Source organism: Pygocentrus nattereri, chromosome 16 (assembly GCF_015220715.1).
Source record: "Pygocentrus nattereri isolate fPygNat1 chromosome 16, fPygNat1.pri, whole genome shotgun sequence".
NCBI lineage: Eukaryota > Metazoa > Chordata > Actinopteri > Characiformes > Serrasalmidae > Pygocentrus > Pygocentrus nattereri.
Window position 1 is genome coordinate 18,571,397 of NC_051226.1, and position 17,049 is coordinate 18,588,445.

At 38.4% G+C, this 17,049-nt stretch overlaps 1 protein-coding gene across 2 annotated transcripts in view; it reads right to left on the reverse strand.

The window, feature by feature from the left end:
- clcn5a (chloride channel, voltage-sensitive 5a) overlaps positions 1-10,353 on the reverse strand; it is a 13,043-nt gene extending 2,690 nt beyond the window's left edge. Inside the window, exons 1-10 of one of the 2 annotated variants that reach the window (XM_017698658.2) lie at positions 10,129-10,353; positions 9,210-9,395; positions 8,069-8,211; positions 7,889-7,988; positions 7,453-7,763; positions 4,754-4,960; positions 3,949-4,029; positions 2,136-2,681; positions 1,306-1,492; positions 513-911 (exon numbers count right to left, since the gene is read on the reverse strand). In XM_017698658.2, coding sequence (XP_017554147.1) covers positions 513-911; positions 1,306-1,492; positions 2,136-2,681; positions 3,949-4,029; positions 4,754-4,960; positions 7,453-7,763; positions 7,889-7,988; positions 8,069-8,211; positions 9,210-9,354 — 2,119 coding nt within the window. In that variant the 5' untranslated portion in view covers positions 9,355-9,395; positions 10,129-10,353. Of the gene's footprint in view, positions 1-512; positions 912-1,305; positions 1,493-2,135; positions 2,682-3,948; positions 4,030-4,753; positions 4,961-7,452; positions 7,764-7,888; positions 7,989-8,068; positions 8,212-9,209; positions 9,396-9,984 lie in introns of both variants that reach the window. The other variant, XM_017698657.2, reaches the window with a different exon arrangement.
- Positions 10,354-17,049: the final 6,696 nt, after the last annotated feature.

The window sequence follows — 17,049 nt, forward strand, 5'->3', positions numbered from 1 at the left end:
CATTAGTCCCACAGCTCCAGCATTAAGATAAAAAAAAAGCTAAATTTGGACTACAAATATATCTTGGCTGATCAACTACATCTGGGAGAAGTGGGAAATTGTGTAATTTTTCTTGCCAAACCATTTCCTTAGTCAGGTATTTAAACAATGGATGTATAGTTTGGAATAAAATTTCAAATATTTTTTATATCTTCTTGAAATATCTCATGTTAAGCAAAATTATGAAATTAAGTGGAGCTACACACACAGACGTATACATACATACATACATACATTATATATTATTGTATTATATTATATATTATAAACACATTTTAAAAATAAAATATTTTACATACGAAAATATTTTAAGCAAAAAGATTTGAATACTGTGTTGTGCATTACTCCAAGTAAGTCCATGGGTCACCTGGGAGTACATTAAATCAAATACATAAAATCTAAACAGACACATATTCCACCACTTTGCCTAGTCACATAAACTTTCAAGCTCCAATTTGTGTTAAGTCTCTCACCGATGGAAACGACTAGATCGCGACGCAGCACAAAGCCCACCAGTCTCTGTGACTCCTGAGAGACCACTACCGGGAAGCCGCTGTAAGATGTGTCTGCGATTAGAGCCTCTACCTCCTCTACACTCATACCATCCTGAGTTATAATGGAGACTGGGGGGTCACTACGACGAGGCCGCATAACATCCATGGCCAGTGTCTTGTGGCTAAACTCCTCTTTAGGCTCTAGGAATGGGTAACCGTTCAGTCTGATGTGGGCCTCATAGATTCCCTCACGACCCAGTGCATCCGCTACCCATTTACTTGTCATGGTAGCAGCCATTAGAGGCACAATGTACTCCAATCCTCCCGTCAGCTCAAACATAATGACCACCAGAGAGACCGTCATACGAGTCACACCACCTGGAAAGAGAAAATGAAGAGAGAAGCTGCAGTTTAAAACTCCACCCTTTCCAAAGGGTTTTCCTCTGTGGAAAAAGGCAGATATATCATTCCCATTCTTTAATCACATTAAAAGCATTCCAGAACAGTCCACACAATTATTTTGTCTGTGATGTGTAGGGTGACAGGCAATAATCCAGCGATGCAGTTTGGTAGCAGTGATCTTGCAGAGTAGGGCACCACTGATGAACGAGTTCATGTCATGCTTACTGCAGACTGCTAGTTTTCATTTTAGATTTGATTATAGTTTTGTTTTACACAATTTAGCTTGAATCATGACAGGAAAAAAATTTAAACACTTGTGTACCATTTATGGAGGATAAGACCAATGCAGTGGGCTGTATTTCTCACTTACCCAAACAGGCAGCAGCGCCCACCATGGCATAGAGGCCTGGTGTGATGCAGTCTGCACCAGGTGAACACCAACCTTTGAAGATCACCCAGTCATGGTGGTAATATGCTAGCTGCTCCATGCCCACTCCTAGCAGCCTGCCTGCAATTGCTCCCACAGCCATGCTGGGAATGAATAGACCTGAAGGTATCTGGCATGGGGGAAAATGGCCAGCGTCAAAATGGAAACAAAATAACAGCTTATAGTCTCATAACAAAGGATGACCCAGGCACTAAACCATCACCCCAGTGAACTCCAATGGACTCTAGATGCAGTTTAGTAAAGCAGACTTAGTACAGCTTTTATGATCAGTCTTATATTGAATTTTCCCAAAATTCTATAATTGAAAGTAAACCTCAAAATGGACCTTTTTTACCATTTTAGTTCTTGTCCTTGGTCATTTTGACATTATGTATTTGACAAAATTCTTGTTTTCCTGTAATCGTTAAGCAACATGAAATGAATTCTGCACACCTCTAAAACATCTCAAATTTGGCTCACAAATATTATCATTCACCCTCCCCTCCCAGCTATAATCCAGTGAACACCTCTTCAGCAAACCAGTGAAAATACTTAGCACCCAATAACTGTCTATAAATAATACGTCAAGTTTGGAGTGCCACTGGTTGTTAATTGATTTTAGACAGAATTGAATCTAATTTTTAGGTGCTAGAAATATATAAAATGATGCAATACTTTCAAACACAATTTCGTCAAAGAATTTTAAAATTACTTAATTTTTTCCTTCATGTTAAGCATCATATTCCAATAGCTGTACTACTAATTAAACTTACCTTCATGCCAAAAGTCACCACAGTGATGAGCATCTTAAAGATAAGTGCCAGTGCCAGCTGCCACATGGCCATGTAGACGTCATGGCTAGCAGGGCGGTCGGGCAATGTGTTGCCACTAAGCTTGATGTCGCTGACATTAGAATAGTTGCAGAGCTGGGAGGAGTCCAGCAGGCCGCAATCATTGAACAGCTCTGAGATTAGCTCACTGGTGCTCATGCGTGTGTAGCTATTGGGGAACGCCAGAACAGCTGTGATTGCAGTCACCACCAGGACCTCCAGTACAGGGTACTGGCCCAGACGCGTTGTCTTGCGCCTCCGACACCAGGCGATGTTGGCCCGTATGAAGAAGGCACCCCAAATGCCTCCGAAAATTCCCAGCAGCACAAATGGCACCAACTCTACGAGGTGCCAGGGAGAGTGGAACTCTACGTAGAACAGCACCAGACGACTGTTTCCAAATGGGTTAATGGAGCGCAATGTGAAGGCAGCCACAAGAGCAGCGAAGAAAGAACGCCACAGTGTCTTTAAGGGGAAGTAGTAACTGACCTAGAGGAAGGAAGAGTTCAGCATGAACCTCAATCAACTTGAAGCCGAAGATCATGAAAAAGACTTCTTATCTGCCAGTAACAAAGCCATTGAATCACAGAATCAAATATACACTACAGGTATGCACCAACACGACATTTCCCTTTTGATAGAGACCAATATCTTTTTCTATCTAACCTAACTACTCAAAAGCTGCCAGTGAATACATCTATGTATCATTCCACTTCATGAGTTTTTTATTTTGGTAAAAGCAGTATACAGAATAAAACACACTAGGCTTGAGTAGATGGCATTTTCTAATGGGATAACTTCACATTTTAGTAGTTTCAGAGCTACAAAAAGTCGCTGTGCTCTTCAGCATGGTCATCTTTAAATGTTTAAATTTATTTAAATTTGATGCACTGCACAGATTTTTTTACAGCATGTGTGAAGCATGAATTAGTCCCACACCACTGGCATGCTGCTTGATTTAGTTAGTCTAAATGTAGTGTGTAAGAAACTGTTTCATGACAGTGGTATTATCTACTGCCCATAATATTTAAATGCCAGTATCAGAGCTAATACAGAATAAGCTTATTTTATTAGAGCTTTATAAGAACATCTACTAAATGGCAATGTAATATAACCTATTAGTGTCACTAACCAACTGAATTCCATAACGTGTGCATGGGGTGTGAAGGAGGGAATCGGGCTTCCTGGGAGACTCACTAAGGCACTGAATTAGATGACAGGTCTAAATGTTACCAGCGAAAACACTGCTGTAAACCCATGGAATATTTATGGATCAATGTCTTTGGTGAAACTTGATGTCAATAAACGTGACGGTTGTAGGAAAACAATAAATGCTTGTTTTAATACAAGCCCAATTCCAATGAAGTTGGGACGTTGTGTAAAACATGAATAAAAACAGAATACGATGATTTGCAAATCCTTTTCAACCTATATTCGATTGAATACAACTTCTTTGGAACGTGTTGCAGGCATCAAATTCAAAATGAGTAAATATTCGCATAAAACAATAAAGTTTATCCGTTTGAACATTAAATATCTTGTCTTTGTAGTGTATTCCATTGAATATAGGTTGAAAAGGATTTGCAAATCATCGTATTCTGTTTTTATATATGTTATTACACAACGTCCCAACTTCATTGGAATTGGGGTTGTACTTTTGGGCTGTCCTGAATTTCATGTCACATTCAAAAAGCAAGAAACCTCTCCTTTCAGAGGAAATGACAGTAGGAGCATATCACCTAATAGAGGTATTTACCTCCTCCAGGCTGAAGAGGACCCCTCCAATCGGTGCTCCAAATGCCACTGAAACTCCAACTGCAGCTGCAGCAGAAAGCACCTGCATGTATAAATACAGAGTTAGGACAAAAACCACTGCCAAGGTTACAACAGACCAAACATACAGCAACAGTGATCTAATGTTTTAATGTTAAATGTTGTCTGCAAAACTGTATTCAACTGCTGTAAGCAAGATTACTTGACTTGAATGTAATTAAATAATTAATTAATTAATTAATTAATTAAGAACCCCCACCAAAAGGACTTTTCACTAAAATGATAATCGAATTACTTTGTCTTAATATAACAAATGCATTATGTCATGTAAACACTTCTTTCAATAGTGCTGTAACAGCTAGTTTTGTTACAGTAACAACATTAGAATACCAGAGCATAACCTTGCATAACTAAAGGCAACTTTCCATGGCAAATTGTGCAAACCAGTACAGTATGATTTGGCTACATCTATTCTATTCTATCCGGTTCTATGGCCATAGAGACAGCAGACAAATATTTGGAATGTGTCTGTGGAAAACATAATACCACAGGAACAAGCTATCAGTCTATTCCAAGTATTGTGTGACAAACAGCCTCTTAGTGTGATGCTGTTTTCAGGGTAAGAAATGGGAAATTTAAAAGATGCAGGTCTTTTTTTCACTACCAATCCTTGTTGCCCCCAATAATTTCCTGTCCTATAGTGCAAAACAGTGACAGTCATAACTGGGCCTGTCACTCTATCCTCTTCCAAATTGTTTTATAATCTTTTTTTGCTATTTTTCACTCACCTCTCGTCTTTTGGCCTCGTTTTTTCTGTACTTGGTGAAAAGGTGGCAAAGAATGTTCCCACAACAGCAGGCTACATGGACCAGTGGCCCCTCTTTGCCCAGACTGAGGCCAGATGACACGGCTAGCACCAGAGTGATGGTTTTAATCATCAGAGTCCATTTGCCCAGGTAACCACGGATGATGAACCCACTAAGAATGGTCTTAATCTGAGGATCAGATTCAGGACACTTAATCAAGATATTACCACATAATACAGACACCTCTGAAATTAATGACACATTTGGAAAAGATAAGCAAAAAAGTGGGACATAACATGTTGATTTAACATTGTTTATCAGCTTATTCCCAAGTAGAAAATATAGAAAAATAAAAACCTAACTAATGTTTCTAAAAATCTAACCTAATGTTTCTAATGTTGAATGAAGCGGTTTTTAAAAAATAAATAAATAAAAAAAACTTATTCGAGCGAATGTCTTGCAGTTTGTACACACATTTTCTTTTATTTCTTAAATCGTTCCCTTGTTTTCTTTCAAACGTGTGCATGTTTTCTTTACTTCATGGGTGCGTTTTTGTTTATTCATGATCACGATTTTCTAATTCGTTCCCTCATTTTCTTTTAATCGGTCGTGTTTTATTTTTAACTGAACGCATGGTGTTTGTATTTTGACAACAGCTCCCTGAGAATTTCTTCCTGTAATTGTATGATGTTTTCCAACACCGCAGCTGGTCACAGGTTAAATATGATCAGTAGAAAGTGCAGTTTAGTGAAAATTGTGGGTATAGTTTGTCTTCCTTCATTTCACCACCAAACTGCAGCTTCTCTGATGAATCTGAGGGCCGTTTGCTGCAAAGAGGAATTGCAGTTTCCTCATAGCACCCCAAATCAAAATTAGACCTGATGAGTATCTCTATCCATTACCTTAGCCATCTAACTCATCAAAACCCATCAGTCTCAGGGAGCTGTTAATTACTCCTGCATAAGTAATAATAACACTGCCTGTATCTACTACACAGAATCAAATATACACTACAGGTATGCACCAACACTACATTTCCCTTTTGATAGAGACCAATATCTTTGTCTATCTAACCTAACTACTCAAACGCTGCCAATAAATATATGTATGTATCATTCCACTTCATGAGTATTTTATTTTGGTAAAAGCAGTATACAGATTCAGAAATGCAGACTCACTAAGGCACTGAATTAGACAGGTCGTTTGGATTGATTTTTTTTTTTTTGCCATGGCAGCATAGAATTTGGTGTGGTGGGCTGCCATAGAGAAATGTTACCAGCTAAAACACTGCTGTAAACCCATGGAATATTTATGGATACTCCTGAATATGAGAAATAACACAAGTTGTATCTACTACACAAAAAATAAACAACGTGCGTTCCATTAAAATGGAACATGACAACGATTAAAAGAAAACGAGAGAACCAATTAGAAAATCGTGACCACGAATAAACAAAAAACGTACCCATGAAGCAAAGAAAACATGCGCACATTTAAAAGAAAACAAGGGAACGATTTAAGAAAACATGCGTATGAACTGCAAAACATTCGCTCAAATTATTTATTTATTTTTTAACTCCGTACATAACAGACAATCCATTCCTCCTTACAAATTCTCCTCATGTCTTTCAGACTTTCCCCTTCAGCTTCCCACACATGTTTACTATGAGTTTTAGGTCACAGAAGCAGGGTAGTCACTACAAAAGCCTGACTCTGTGGTCAGTAGAGAATTTTCTGTGAATTTGTTTTGGATTATTGTCCTGTCTTAGCCACTCAGACCTCCTCACTGCACATGGGGGAAAAATACACTTGTATCCACTTACAGGCACGTTGTTCACAGCTAAGGATGTTCAAGAACTCTTAATTATTCCCTAACAGAAGAATTGGTGTTTACCTTTCTTGTCATACTGTTTAGCCCAGTGTTACAGAAAGTTGTGCATAACCCTGTTTGGGGTGTATCTGTTAGTGTATATGTAGGGGACCATCCAAATAAAGTGTGACCCAAAATGTACATTAAATCTGTACATATGTACATTAAAACTAATAAATGAAAAAAGTTCAAATTATTACACCACATGTTTTTGAGACAAAAAAATCTTTTGTCTTTCAGTAATTTTAGCTTAATGAAAGATTAGATGCCACTCGTACCGAGGGTGCAAGATCAAGCTCATTTTTTTCAATTACCTTGTTTGGTCATTTTTAAAAACGATGCTAAAAATTCAATGTCAGAGAGAGTAACTGAGACATTTTTCTGTCAGATTATAAATCAGCATATACAGTCATATGCAAAGGTTTAAGCACTCACAAAGTTACATGTTTTGTTGATTTAAATGAAAATACATTCCACAAGCTATACAAAAATTTACATACATACATATATATATATATATATATACACACACACACACACACACACACACACACACACATATATATATATATATATATATGGCACAGGCCACATTTTAGGGTTTTTCCCCCAATATTTTAAAGGATGTGTGTTATTTTCACTTAGCACATCAATACAAATAATATATTACTGAGGGCACCCAAACTTTTGCTTATGTCTGTAAATGAATGAACTCCTCAGAAGCAAGAGCATCCCTGCAAATATTGGCAGTTCTAATCAGGAGGAAAAATAGAGAAACTGAAAAGAAAAAATGGATTATTGTCGGCCTTACCTCTGGGATACCAGAGCCACAGGCATAGGGAGCAAAGGATCTGACTAGAGACACGGCTAAGAACGAGAAGAACAGGGCCCAGCAGACATACATTAAATAGTTCATGATGTACGCTAAAGGCCCATTATTGTAGCCAATGAGGAGCTCGGCCCAGCTCTTCCAGTTAGGACACTTGTCTCGCTCCTGGAACGTGGTCTCTTTGGAGTTCCAGCAGCAGTGCTCATGGTTGAACCAGAAACCACTGAGACACACGCCCTCCTTCAGGTCCGTCATCCAGTGAGCTGCAATGTCAATCCAACCAGCCAGGGCACCTTTAAATTAAAGCAAGAAATAAAGCAGGATGTCTATCAGCTGACCCACTTAATAAGTAAACTATGAATAAAAATAAGCACTGCTAATGGTAATGCAAGATAAATTAAGAGCCTGAGGAATTAACCTGCTTTCAGTCCAACCAGAAGCATGAGAAGCCAACCAGAGAAGGCGTCATGAATGCTCATTATGAAAGCCCAGGTGGACTCTTTACTCTGACTGGCAATCTGCAGAACAGAGAAGTACATAATTCCAATCCAGTCTCCTATGTGCATTTAAATTGTATCTCAGTCTTAGTCCCACTAACCTCTCTGTGACGGTCCCGGTCCTTGGACTTTTCTCGCACCCAGTCAATGGTGTTGAAGTCTTCGTACGTGCCTACTCCAGGCACTGGTTCATCCAGAAGATCCATCATCTTAGGGACCCCATTCACCCCATTCTCAAGTACAGCTGCACATTGAATAGAAAGCGTTAGCTCATTCAGGGTTGAATATTGGGTGAAGTGTGCTATCCTTTTAACAGAACATTAATCTAACAAGTATCATAATTAAGAAAGCACTGAGAACAAAAGGTAGATTCTATGATTCTGTTTTTTTGCCATCAATAAACATCTTCAAAAAAATGCTCCAACAGCAATTCTGAAACCCTTTTATTGCTCTCCATTGCCTATAACAGGTGGTGTTAAGCTTCAATGATTTGAAATGAGCTCTGACTACACATATGACAGCAATAAAACAATTCTGACAATCAGCGCAGTTTTACTAGTAGTGAAACTCTTCTCATCCATATGACCTAATAGAAGATGCATTTATTCAATTAAAAAAAAAAATCAGCCTATGTATGTACAGAATAACTCAGAACCAAAAATATTACAGTTGACAGATAGGCAGTAATGTTAAATCTAAGGCAAAACAGTGGCATGAGATTGAGAGACATGTTAACATTTCACAGCTGTTCTCGCCTTAACAGCAGACATAACAGAAACAAGCTGCTAAAAGGCAAGGTAAGCAAATAATTCAGCGATCCCCCAAGTCAAAATATGAAACCACCACAGAAATAACTAGAGAGACTTTGATCTTGTTGATAAAGGCTTAGAGCAGCTCTCTTTGTGGGTGGCAGTGAATACCGACATAATGACCTCATCCATTTCACACCAGGCTTTTCTTACTCAAATATAAATACCAGAAGCATCTACATTACTGATTTGCCCCCTAAACTTGTATCACATTCCATGAGAAAAAGAATAAAAACTATGGGAAGCTCTTACTTAACAATAATTCAAAAGAAAAGGTCAAGAGTGAATGAGGGCATTCGCTACCAAATAATCCGGATTTAATTTTTTTAAAATAACTTTACTTCTTCTAAGTTGTGGGCACCATGTACATTCTACTAGATCTAACTAAACAACTGAGTGACAATCTCTCTTTTGTGCTCTGCAGTTCATTTACCTAATCCATAGTCACGGTCCAACGGAGGAACATCATCAGTACTGGAAAAATCCAGAGTGGCCCCAGCGATTTCCACCATGTCCTCATCGCTGGCGGCACTCTGCAGGCTGGTGAAGCTCTCACTGCAGTAGCCCGTGTTCTCCATCTTCTCTTCAAACAGATGGGGACATAGTAAAGCCCTCTGATCTGTCATGGATCAGAGAGGGTACCATAAATTTGTTGCAGCGCATGTTACAGCCTTAAAGGCCAGTAACGGAGAACTGCGACGTTTAAATAAGATAAAATACAGGCAACCAAACAAATTGAGGCAGGTGAGAAACGGCTAGCTTGAGCTAACATATTTTTGACTCGAGGTAACTAGATCTCGGCAACAGGGAAAAGCGAGTGTAATTAGCGCAGCGGCTAAATGGCCAAACAGTAACTTTACTGTAAATGCTCTGAATCAGGTCTATCAGCTGGGGCGCCGGTTAGTGCACGTTAGCTAGTTACACGGCTAACTAGCAAACTTATTTTACATTTGCGCTATAACGGCTTATTCATGACGAAAAAGCACATCCATCTAACTTCTCCTTAGCCAAAATCTCTTGGTCTGGTATGGCAAAAGCAAATCAAAGCGAGGTGGTACAGTGTAACTTTAAACTACATTAGCTGGCTGCTAATCTGTGCCCGCGGGCTACGAGAAAGTGAATAAACACTGATAGCAACACTCAGTCCCGTTAACTACTGTTAGCTAGCTAGCATCTACGGAAAAACAAGCCGAATTAGTAATTCATACCACTTAGCTGAACGCTTCCTGGCCGTTTCCACAAGGCAGGTAACACGTTACATATTTACTTTGTCGAGCATTCAGCATTGTCATCAAGCTGGTTAAAAATTACCTTTCTAACTACTTTTGTTTTGCATCAGCCAATTCGCCTACCTTACATCTCCTCAAAGACATGCATAGACGAGTGTCGATAGAAAGGAAAACAGCATCGGTAATCCATTAACAGAAACGTGTTATGGTTAGACAGGTTAAAAATTTCTTTGTACTCGCCACACAGAACATATCCTAAATAACTCTAACTGGCTGCTCAAATGTTTTAACAAGTATTAACACACGAAGCCGGACCTAAACACCATAATCAGCTTTGAACTCAGGGCTGCATGAGGACCACATCACTGTCGCCATCTAGTGTCGATTGTACAGCGGTGCTGCTGGGGTCCTTAATTTTACTGTGTGGGTCTTCACACGCGGTCGTGTGCAGAAGTTATGGCTCCCCTGGTCAAATGGCATTGTTTTGTTTATTTCTAAATAAAAATAAATACACTATTTCTAAAGAGAACACACTTCTGTATATTTTAATGCACAATTACTGATTATTAGCTGAATTGAAAAAATACCCAACACAAAATGTAGCCTGTGCAAACGCGTTTTACATTTTATACATTTTTCCAAGATGTTAAACTTTGCAAATAAATAGAAATTGTGCATCAAAATGTGCCGAAAAATGCCATATTTAAATTTGTTTAATTAAGAAAAAACATCAATAGGCAAACCTACAATATAGATGACTTGGCATGTTATTTCAGTGTTTGATACCCAGTTGGTTGGTTTTACAGGGACAGTAAAAAGCCTATACTTAGCTGAACTGGACAGCCAGCCTGTGAGCTGTGTGTTCTCCACTTCACAGCTAGTGTTCAGACCTTCAGCTCCACTAAGGAAACAAGTGAGGGGCACTCAGCTTTCACAGGCTGACAAACAGAGCCCTACAGAGCGCTGCTGTTGACATCTTGTATACATAAAACTGGTGCATGGCCACACCTTAATAACGCGTGGGAATGAGACACTATGACTTAGTAAGAAGTGGGAATGAGATAATTAATTTGTGGCCACTACATAGTAAGGGGTGGGAATGAGATCATGCCTTACTAAGTTGTGGCCGTGCATTATTTTTTTTGTACAGATTGTCAGCTGCAGGGCATTGTAAGAGCCAAACAAACAAACGTGGCTGTTTCTCTTTGTGTAGCCAAAGGTGGGTTATCTTTTATTTACTGCTCAACATCTCTTACTTTGGGCTTTAAAAGCCTTGAGAAATTGTTAAGAACCCTTGCTCTCTCTTAGGCAGCCTTTGGAAGTGATGTTGAATATCATGAGTTGTTGTTGTCAGTTAGTTTCATACACTTTTAAATCTGTTGATAGGAATTCTTTTTGTTATTTAGTATCAACGTCACAATTACCATGCCTGTTACTATCCCAGTGTCCATCTCCCCTACTGTCCTGGACTCATAGCTCTGTGTTGATTTATATTTCTTGGTTTAATTTTCATGTTAAATGGTGGCATTCTCCCTTAAAGGGCCCACATCATGTAAAACTGAAAAGTCCACACTTTTGAGACAAAAGAGCTTGAGGTTACACATTAACACTGTTAAATTTCACAAACATCCTCCTGTTCAGTCTATAGCAGTTTAGCTCCTTTTTTCCACTGATGAGGAGTATTTATGCTCAGACTGCTTCATCAAACACAATACAAGGCAGCCAGCAAGAACAAAGGTTATTTACATAAATCAGTCTTAAAAACACATTAAATATACACACATCTTCTAAGCTGCTTCTCCCTCAGGGTTACAGGGAATGCTGGAGCCTATCCCAGCTGTCATCAGGTGGAAGACAGAATAAACCCTGGACAGGTCACCAGTCCATCACAGGGTAGACATGTCCAATAGGCCTAACTGCATGTCTTTTGGACTGTGGGAGGAAACCCACACAGACATGGGGAGAAAGAACCCTGGTCACCCAGCCATGGAATCGAACTCAGGCCTTCTTGCTGTGAGGCGACAACGCTACCCACCATGCTGCCAACATGAAATACAACTTGTTTAATTTCAAGGGATGAAAAAAGGTTGAAAAATGATCAAGTAAAATGAAATATGACTCTTTTTGGTACATGAAACCACAATAATGGCATCAATGGACCTCAAGAAAAGCTGTAAAATGCAAGAAAGATGTAGGATACAGACCCTTCAAACTCAAATCAATTGTACTTGCCATTATCTCTGGATTTATGATGAAATATTTTGTTTTGAAACATGATAAATAAGCTGAAAATTGTCAGGAATGTTGAATTCTGGTCTAATAGTTAAGACAGGAAAGGAAATGTTGGTCAGAGTTGGTCTAAAGTGGTCTAAACCGCTAATGCATAATGATGCAAGCGTGGGTTTACAGCCATTGCTGTTGTGGTCAGGTGGATTCTCAAAGGTCCATGAATCCAGGCCAAAGTACACTCACATACCTTCACAGGCACACAGTTGCCTGATTTTTTTAGATCAGAGAAGCCATTGCCTGGGCCCTGGTACTTGGGTAGCTTTTTAACAAACTAGCAGATAAACACTGGGATAACTAAATATCAGAACCCACACACAGGAGCATAAAGAAACATTAAAGTACTTCCAAGGGTCAGTGAAGTGGTATGACCGCTGAGGCTTTGACCACAGCTGTAATTTGGTACAGGCATGAATGACGAAACCTATCAGAAACCTAAAGGCTCAAAGTTCAGCCTTCAGATGGCTGAAGCATCTTGTTTGAATTAAAAGCAATTGCACAGAGACATCTTTTAATGTCACCGGCACTTAATGCACTGCCTACGTGTCAGTCAAATAGTAATCATCTAAAGGAGGCCTAGTTTTGTTTTAGTGGCATTAAGTTTTTGCTTAATATGCTTTCACAAGTTCAATATTGCATTTAGTGGACTCAGTGTTGGCAAGCAGTGTCAGTGAAGTCATGCCTGCTTTATGGTTCATAATGGTAAGTGCCTGTGTAATGTATTGCATGCAGACCTTTGTACTGCGCAGTTTGCATTACATCTATAAACTTTAGTTGTAGGCATTACTGGTGTGAAACAAGCCACAAAGTTCAGCATAAGTGTTCACTCAGATATATCCAGTTCTGCTAAAACTTTATTACATGGTTATGGTGTTACAAAATGACACAAAGCATGTTTGATGCTTACTACATGATATTAGTACACCACAGAGCAATACATGCTGAGATTATATGAGAGCAATTTACACTACTGCTCAAAACTGTGGAATCATCTGTCACATTATTTTACAGATTATAATAACTCACCTTGTGTGAATTTGAATATTACAACTTATTTTAAAATGTAGTTTTAAGTGTTTTGTTCAATATTTCTAGAAATGTGTGAATAAAAAGTCATGAAAGGATTAATATTATACTATGAACATCTATTTACATTATTTTCCTGATTGTGCACAAATGCACATTATGGTCTATTTATAAAACAGTAAATCCCAAAGTTTATGACCTAATTAAATGTTCTGTAGTCCATGCTTGAGAATTGTAGTATATCATTGCTGTCAAAAAAACCCAAGTATCTTCAAAATGGTAATTTTACAGGAGAAATCAAAACGTTCCTTACTTTTTAATGTCAAAGTAAATTTATTCCAAGCTGTTTTAGAGCATTTACATCAATCTGGTGATCATAAAAATATAAGGATCAGTTGCTGTGCTCAAATAAAAATGTAAAGAAAAAAAGATGCACTTTTTAAAGGCCTGAAGTGGGTTTTGAGTGTCCACATGCATCACCTGTAAATTTAGAAAGAAAGAGACAGAAAGAACGTCATGTTCTGACTCAGAGAATGCTTTGACTGGACCTTTGTTACCTCTGTACAGACACTGTCCCAACTAGAATGTCAGGTGATAACAACAACAACAACAATAATAATAAAAGCAATAATAATAATCACCATAATCATCGTCATCATCATTATCATTATCATCATCATAATTTTGCAGAACTCTTTTCACAGACACAGTCATGTAATACAAAAATAAAATCATTCTACATTCTACTCATTCCACCGTTGCCATTTGTAAATGCTGGTGTGTAATTCAATTGTTAAACATAATTCTAATGAACATCAGTAAAGTTGTAACACCACTCAAAAAATGACTAAAATCAGAGCTTTTCTAAAGTGTGCTCTGTTTACACGCTAGTTCCCATCACATTGATATGTTAAAGGCCTATAGAGAGTTTTGACTATTCACATACTTCACGGACATTCAAATGTGTGTCTCGGTGAATAGTGACCCTCTTGGTCACAAAGAAGGATTAGGCAATGTGAACTTTTGCCTACATCTTTCTCATGTTACAGAGTCATCTCATGTCATCACCCTCATGTTACAGAGTTTAGCAAACTTCTGAATTTTCTTAGTCTATACATACTTTGTAAATATTCAGTGCATATGTAGGATTTTTAATGCATAATACGACAAACACAAACTCGAGGTTTCTGAAGTATATTTAATATTCAATATTCAAACCTTTATTTAATCTGGGACTGATTGAAGTAAGAAATATACATTTAATAAAAAGATTATAGTTTACAAGATAAAACAATGAAAACAAAATCAGTATTTGTTGTTTTTAACACATATACGCAATGTACTAAGAATGAATGCAGAAATGCAGAAAATATTTCTTGGTCCATGTGGAGAGCAGTGTTTTGAAATTGTGACCCCAGCCTGGGCAGAGCATTCTGTACAAAAAGAACTGACCAACCAGTCCATCAGCTTCATCTTTGCTTTAGACCTCTGTCTGAGTGAACCTGGTGACATGGTCATGCGTCCATGCTGAGAGCGCATGATGTGGAATAACTGGAAGGAAGGATGTCCATTGCATATATTAACATGACCAAATAAAGCCATGAAAAGTTATTGGGTGATGATCACTGCACAAATGCACACCACAGCTTCAGATGTCACAGAACTGGTCATCTGAAATTACTTAATGTTTCCTGAGTGACATCACTGACACAGACTTTTTGCAACACATGAAACAGTCAAAGTTTTTCGCTAACAGTGGACTTGTCACAGTTAGTCCTTTTTCCTTTGAGATATCAGTGCAAGAGATCATTGACAAAGACCTTCCTGTCATTTAAAGGACATTTTATGTTTCTGTAGCACCACTGACGAACAATATTGGTACAATATTATAAAAATCACTATATTTATATATTTTAAAGATGTTTAAATAAGATAAACAATAATGTATTGCATTTTTTATAATTTAAACTGCATCAAAATTGCTGTTTCACCTGCGGTTTTTCAGAATTTATTTATTTTTGCTAGTTAATTTAATAACAGAGCTAAGAATACACAGAAATATATCTCATTTTCATCACTTCAGTGTTGTAGGACAGCATTTAACACCACATTGGCATAATGATTAAAACAATAAAAAAGGCTGAAGGCCCACCTAAGAGAAAATGAGAAAAACAACCAAGATATAGAACAAACAAATAAAATATAAAGACTGCTACATCATAATAAGAGCATTGTCATGTATTTATATATTTATCTACTGAATATAAAATGCAGTTAATACAATCACATATAGTATGTACTCTTCTTGTCTATTACCATCATATAAACAAAAAATACTCATCACAGCTGTCACGGCTGTGGGGACTGTCACAGCTGTCACGGCTGTGGGGACAATCCAGTTGGCATTTGGCTAGAATGAATCAAAGAGTGGTGGGGTTGCCAAGGATGAGACAGGAGATTGACAATCTTCTGCTTTAAGAAATTTCATCGTCTGATATTCTGTTGATGGCTTTCAAAAACACAATATTTGTGTCTCAAGATTCTCCCATGAGCCTCCCATGCTGTCTTCAGCTGGACTGGGATTTGATGTCTCGGTGCAACAAATCATCAGTGGCCAGTTGTGCCATAGATGTGAATCAAGGCCAGTGTCTTCTTGAAATTTATAGACAGAAATGTAAGATTTATCTGGGTAAATTATAATAAGTTTATTTTCTTGGCCAGTTCTGGTGCAGTTGCGTCAAAGCCAGTGGCATACCTACCAGAGGGACTTGGCTGGGGTGAATGATAGGATTGTGAGGCTGGAGGGTTTTGCACTGGGGCCCATGGCATGGGGGGGCCTAAAACTCAATTACTTCTATCAAGGGCTCATATCATGAAGAACTCAGTTTTACTTAATTACATTCAACATATATCTCACATCAAATAAAATAGTAAATTTCGCTCCCAGTCCATAAAGTCCATATGTAAACAACTGCAAAAACAGCCACCTGTTGACCTGACCGATGTCACAAAAAGAGCACATTTACACATATTAACCCATTCAACCTACCACAATTAGTCAAAACCATGAATGCTGATAATGTAAGGAGACTTTCAGCTTTGCTTTTTTGAATACGGTGTTCAATCAGAACAGAGCTCATTTACATATACCAGCCTTAAAGTCAGAGTAACAAAAACAGCTTATTCTGAAAAGAGTAGATAAAATGAGGTTGGAAACGGATAAACAAATAAATTATAGTTGTTTCTTTGTTGGGTGGCACAGTGGGTAGCGCTGTTGCCTCACAGCAAGAAGGGCCTGGGTTTGATTCCCCAGCCGGGTGACCAGGGTCCATTCTGTGTGGAGTTTGTATGTTCTCCTCATGTCTGTGTGGGTTTCCTCTGGGTTCTCCAGTGTCCTCCCACAGTCCAAAGACGTGCAGTCAGGCTAATTGGACATGCTTAATTGCCCCTAGGAATGAATGTGTGTGTGAATGTGTATAGTCTATCTGTCTGTCTGCCCTGCGATAGACTGGTGATCTGTCCAGGGTGTATCCTGCCTTCTGCCCGATGACCACTGGGATAGGCTCCAGAACCCCCCCCCCGCAGCCCTGAGGGAGAAGCAGCTTAGAAAATGTGTGTGCGTGTGTGCTTCTTTGTTTCACCTAAATCCACAGAAACTTAAAATAACAAAATTGAATAACAAATAAAACAATAAGTGGATCACAGGGAAAAAATAAAGATATAAAGATACAT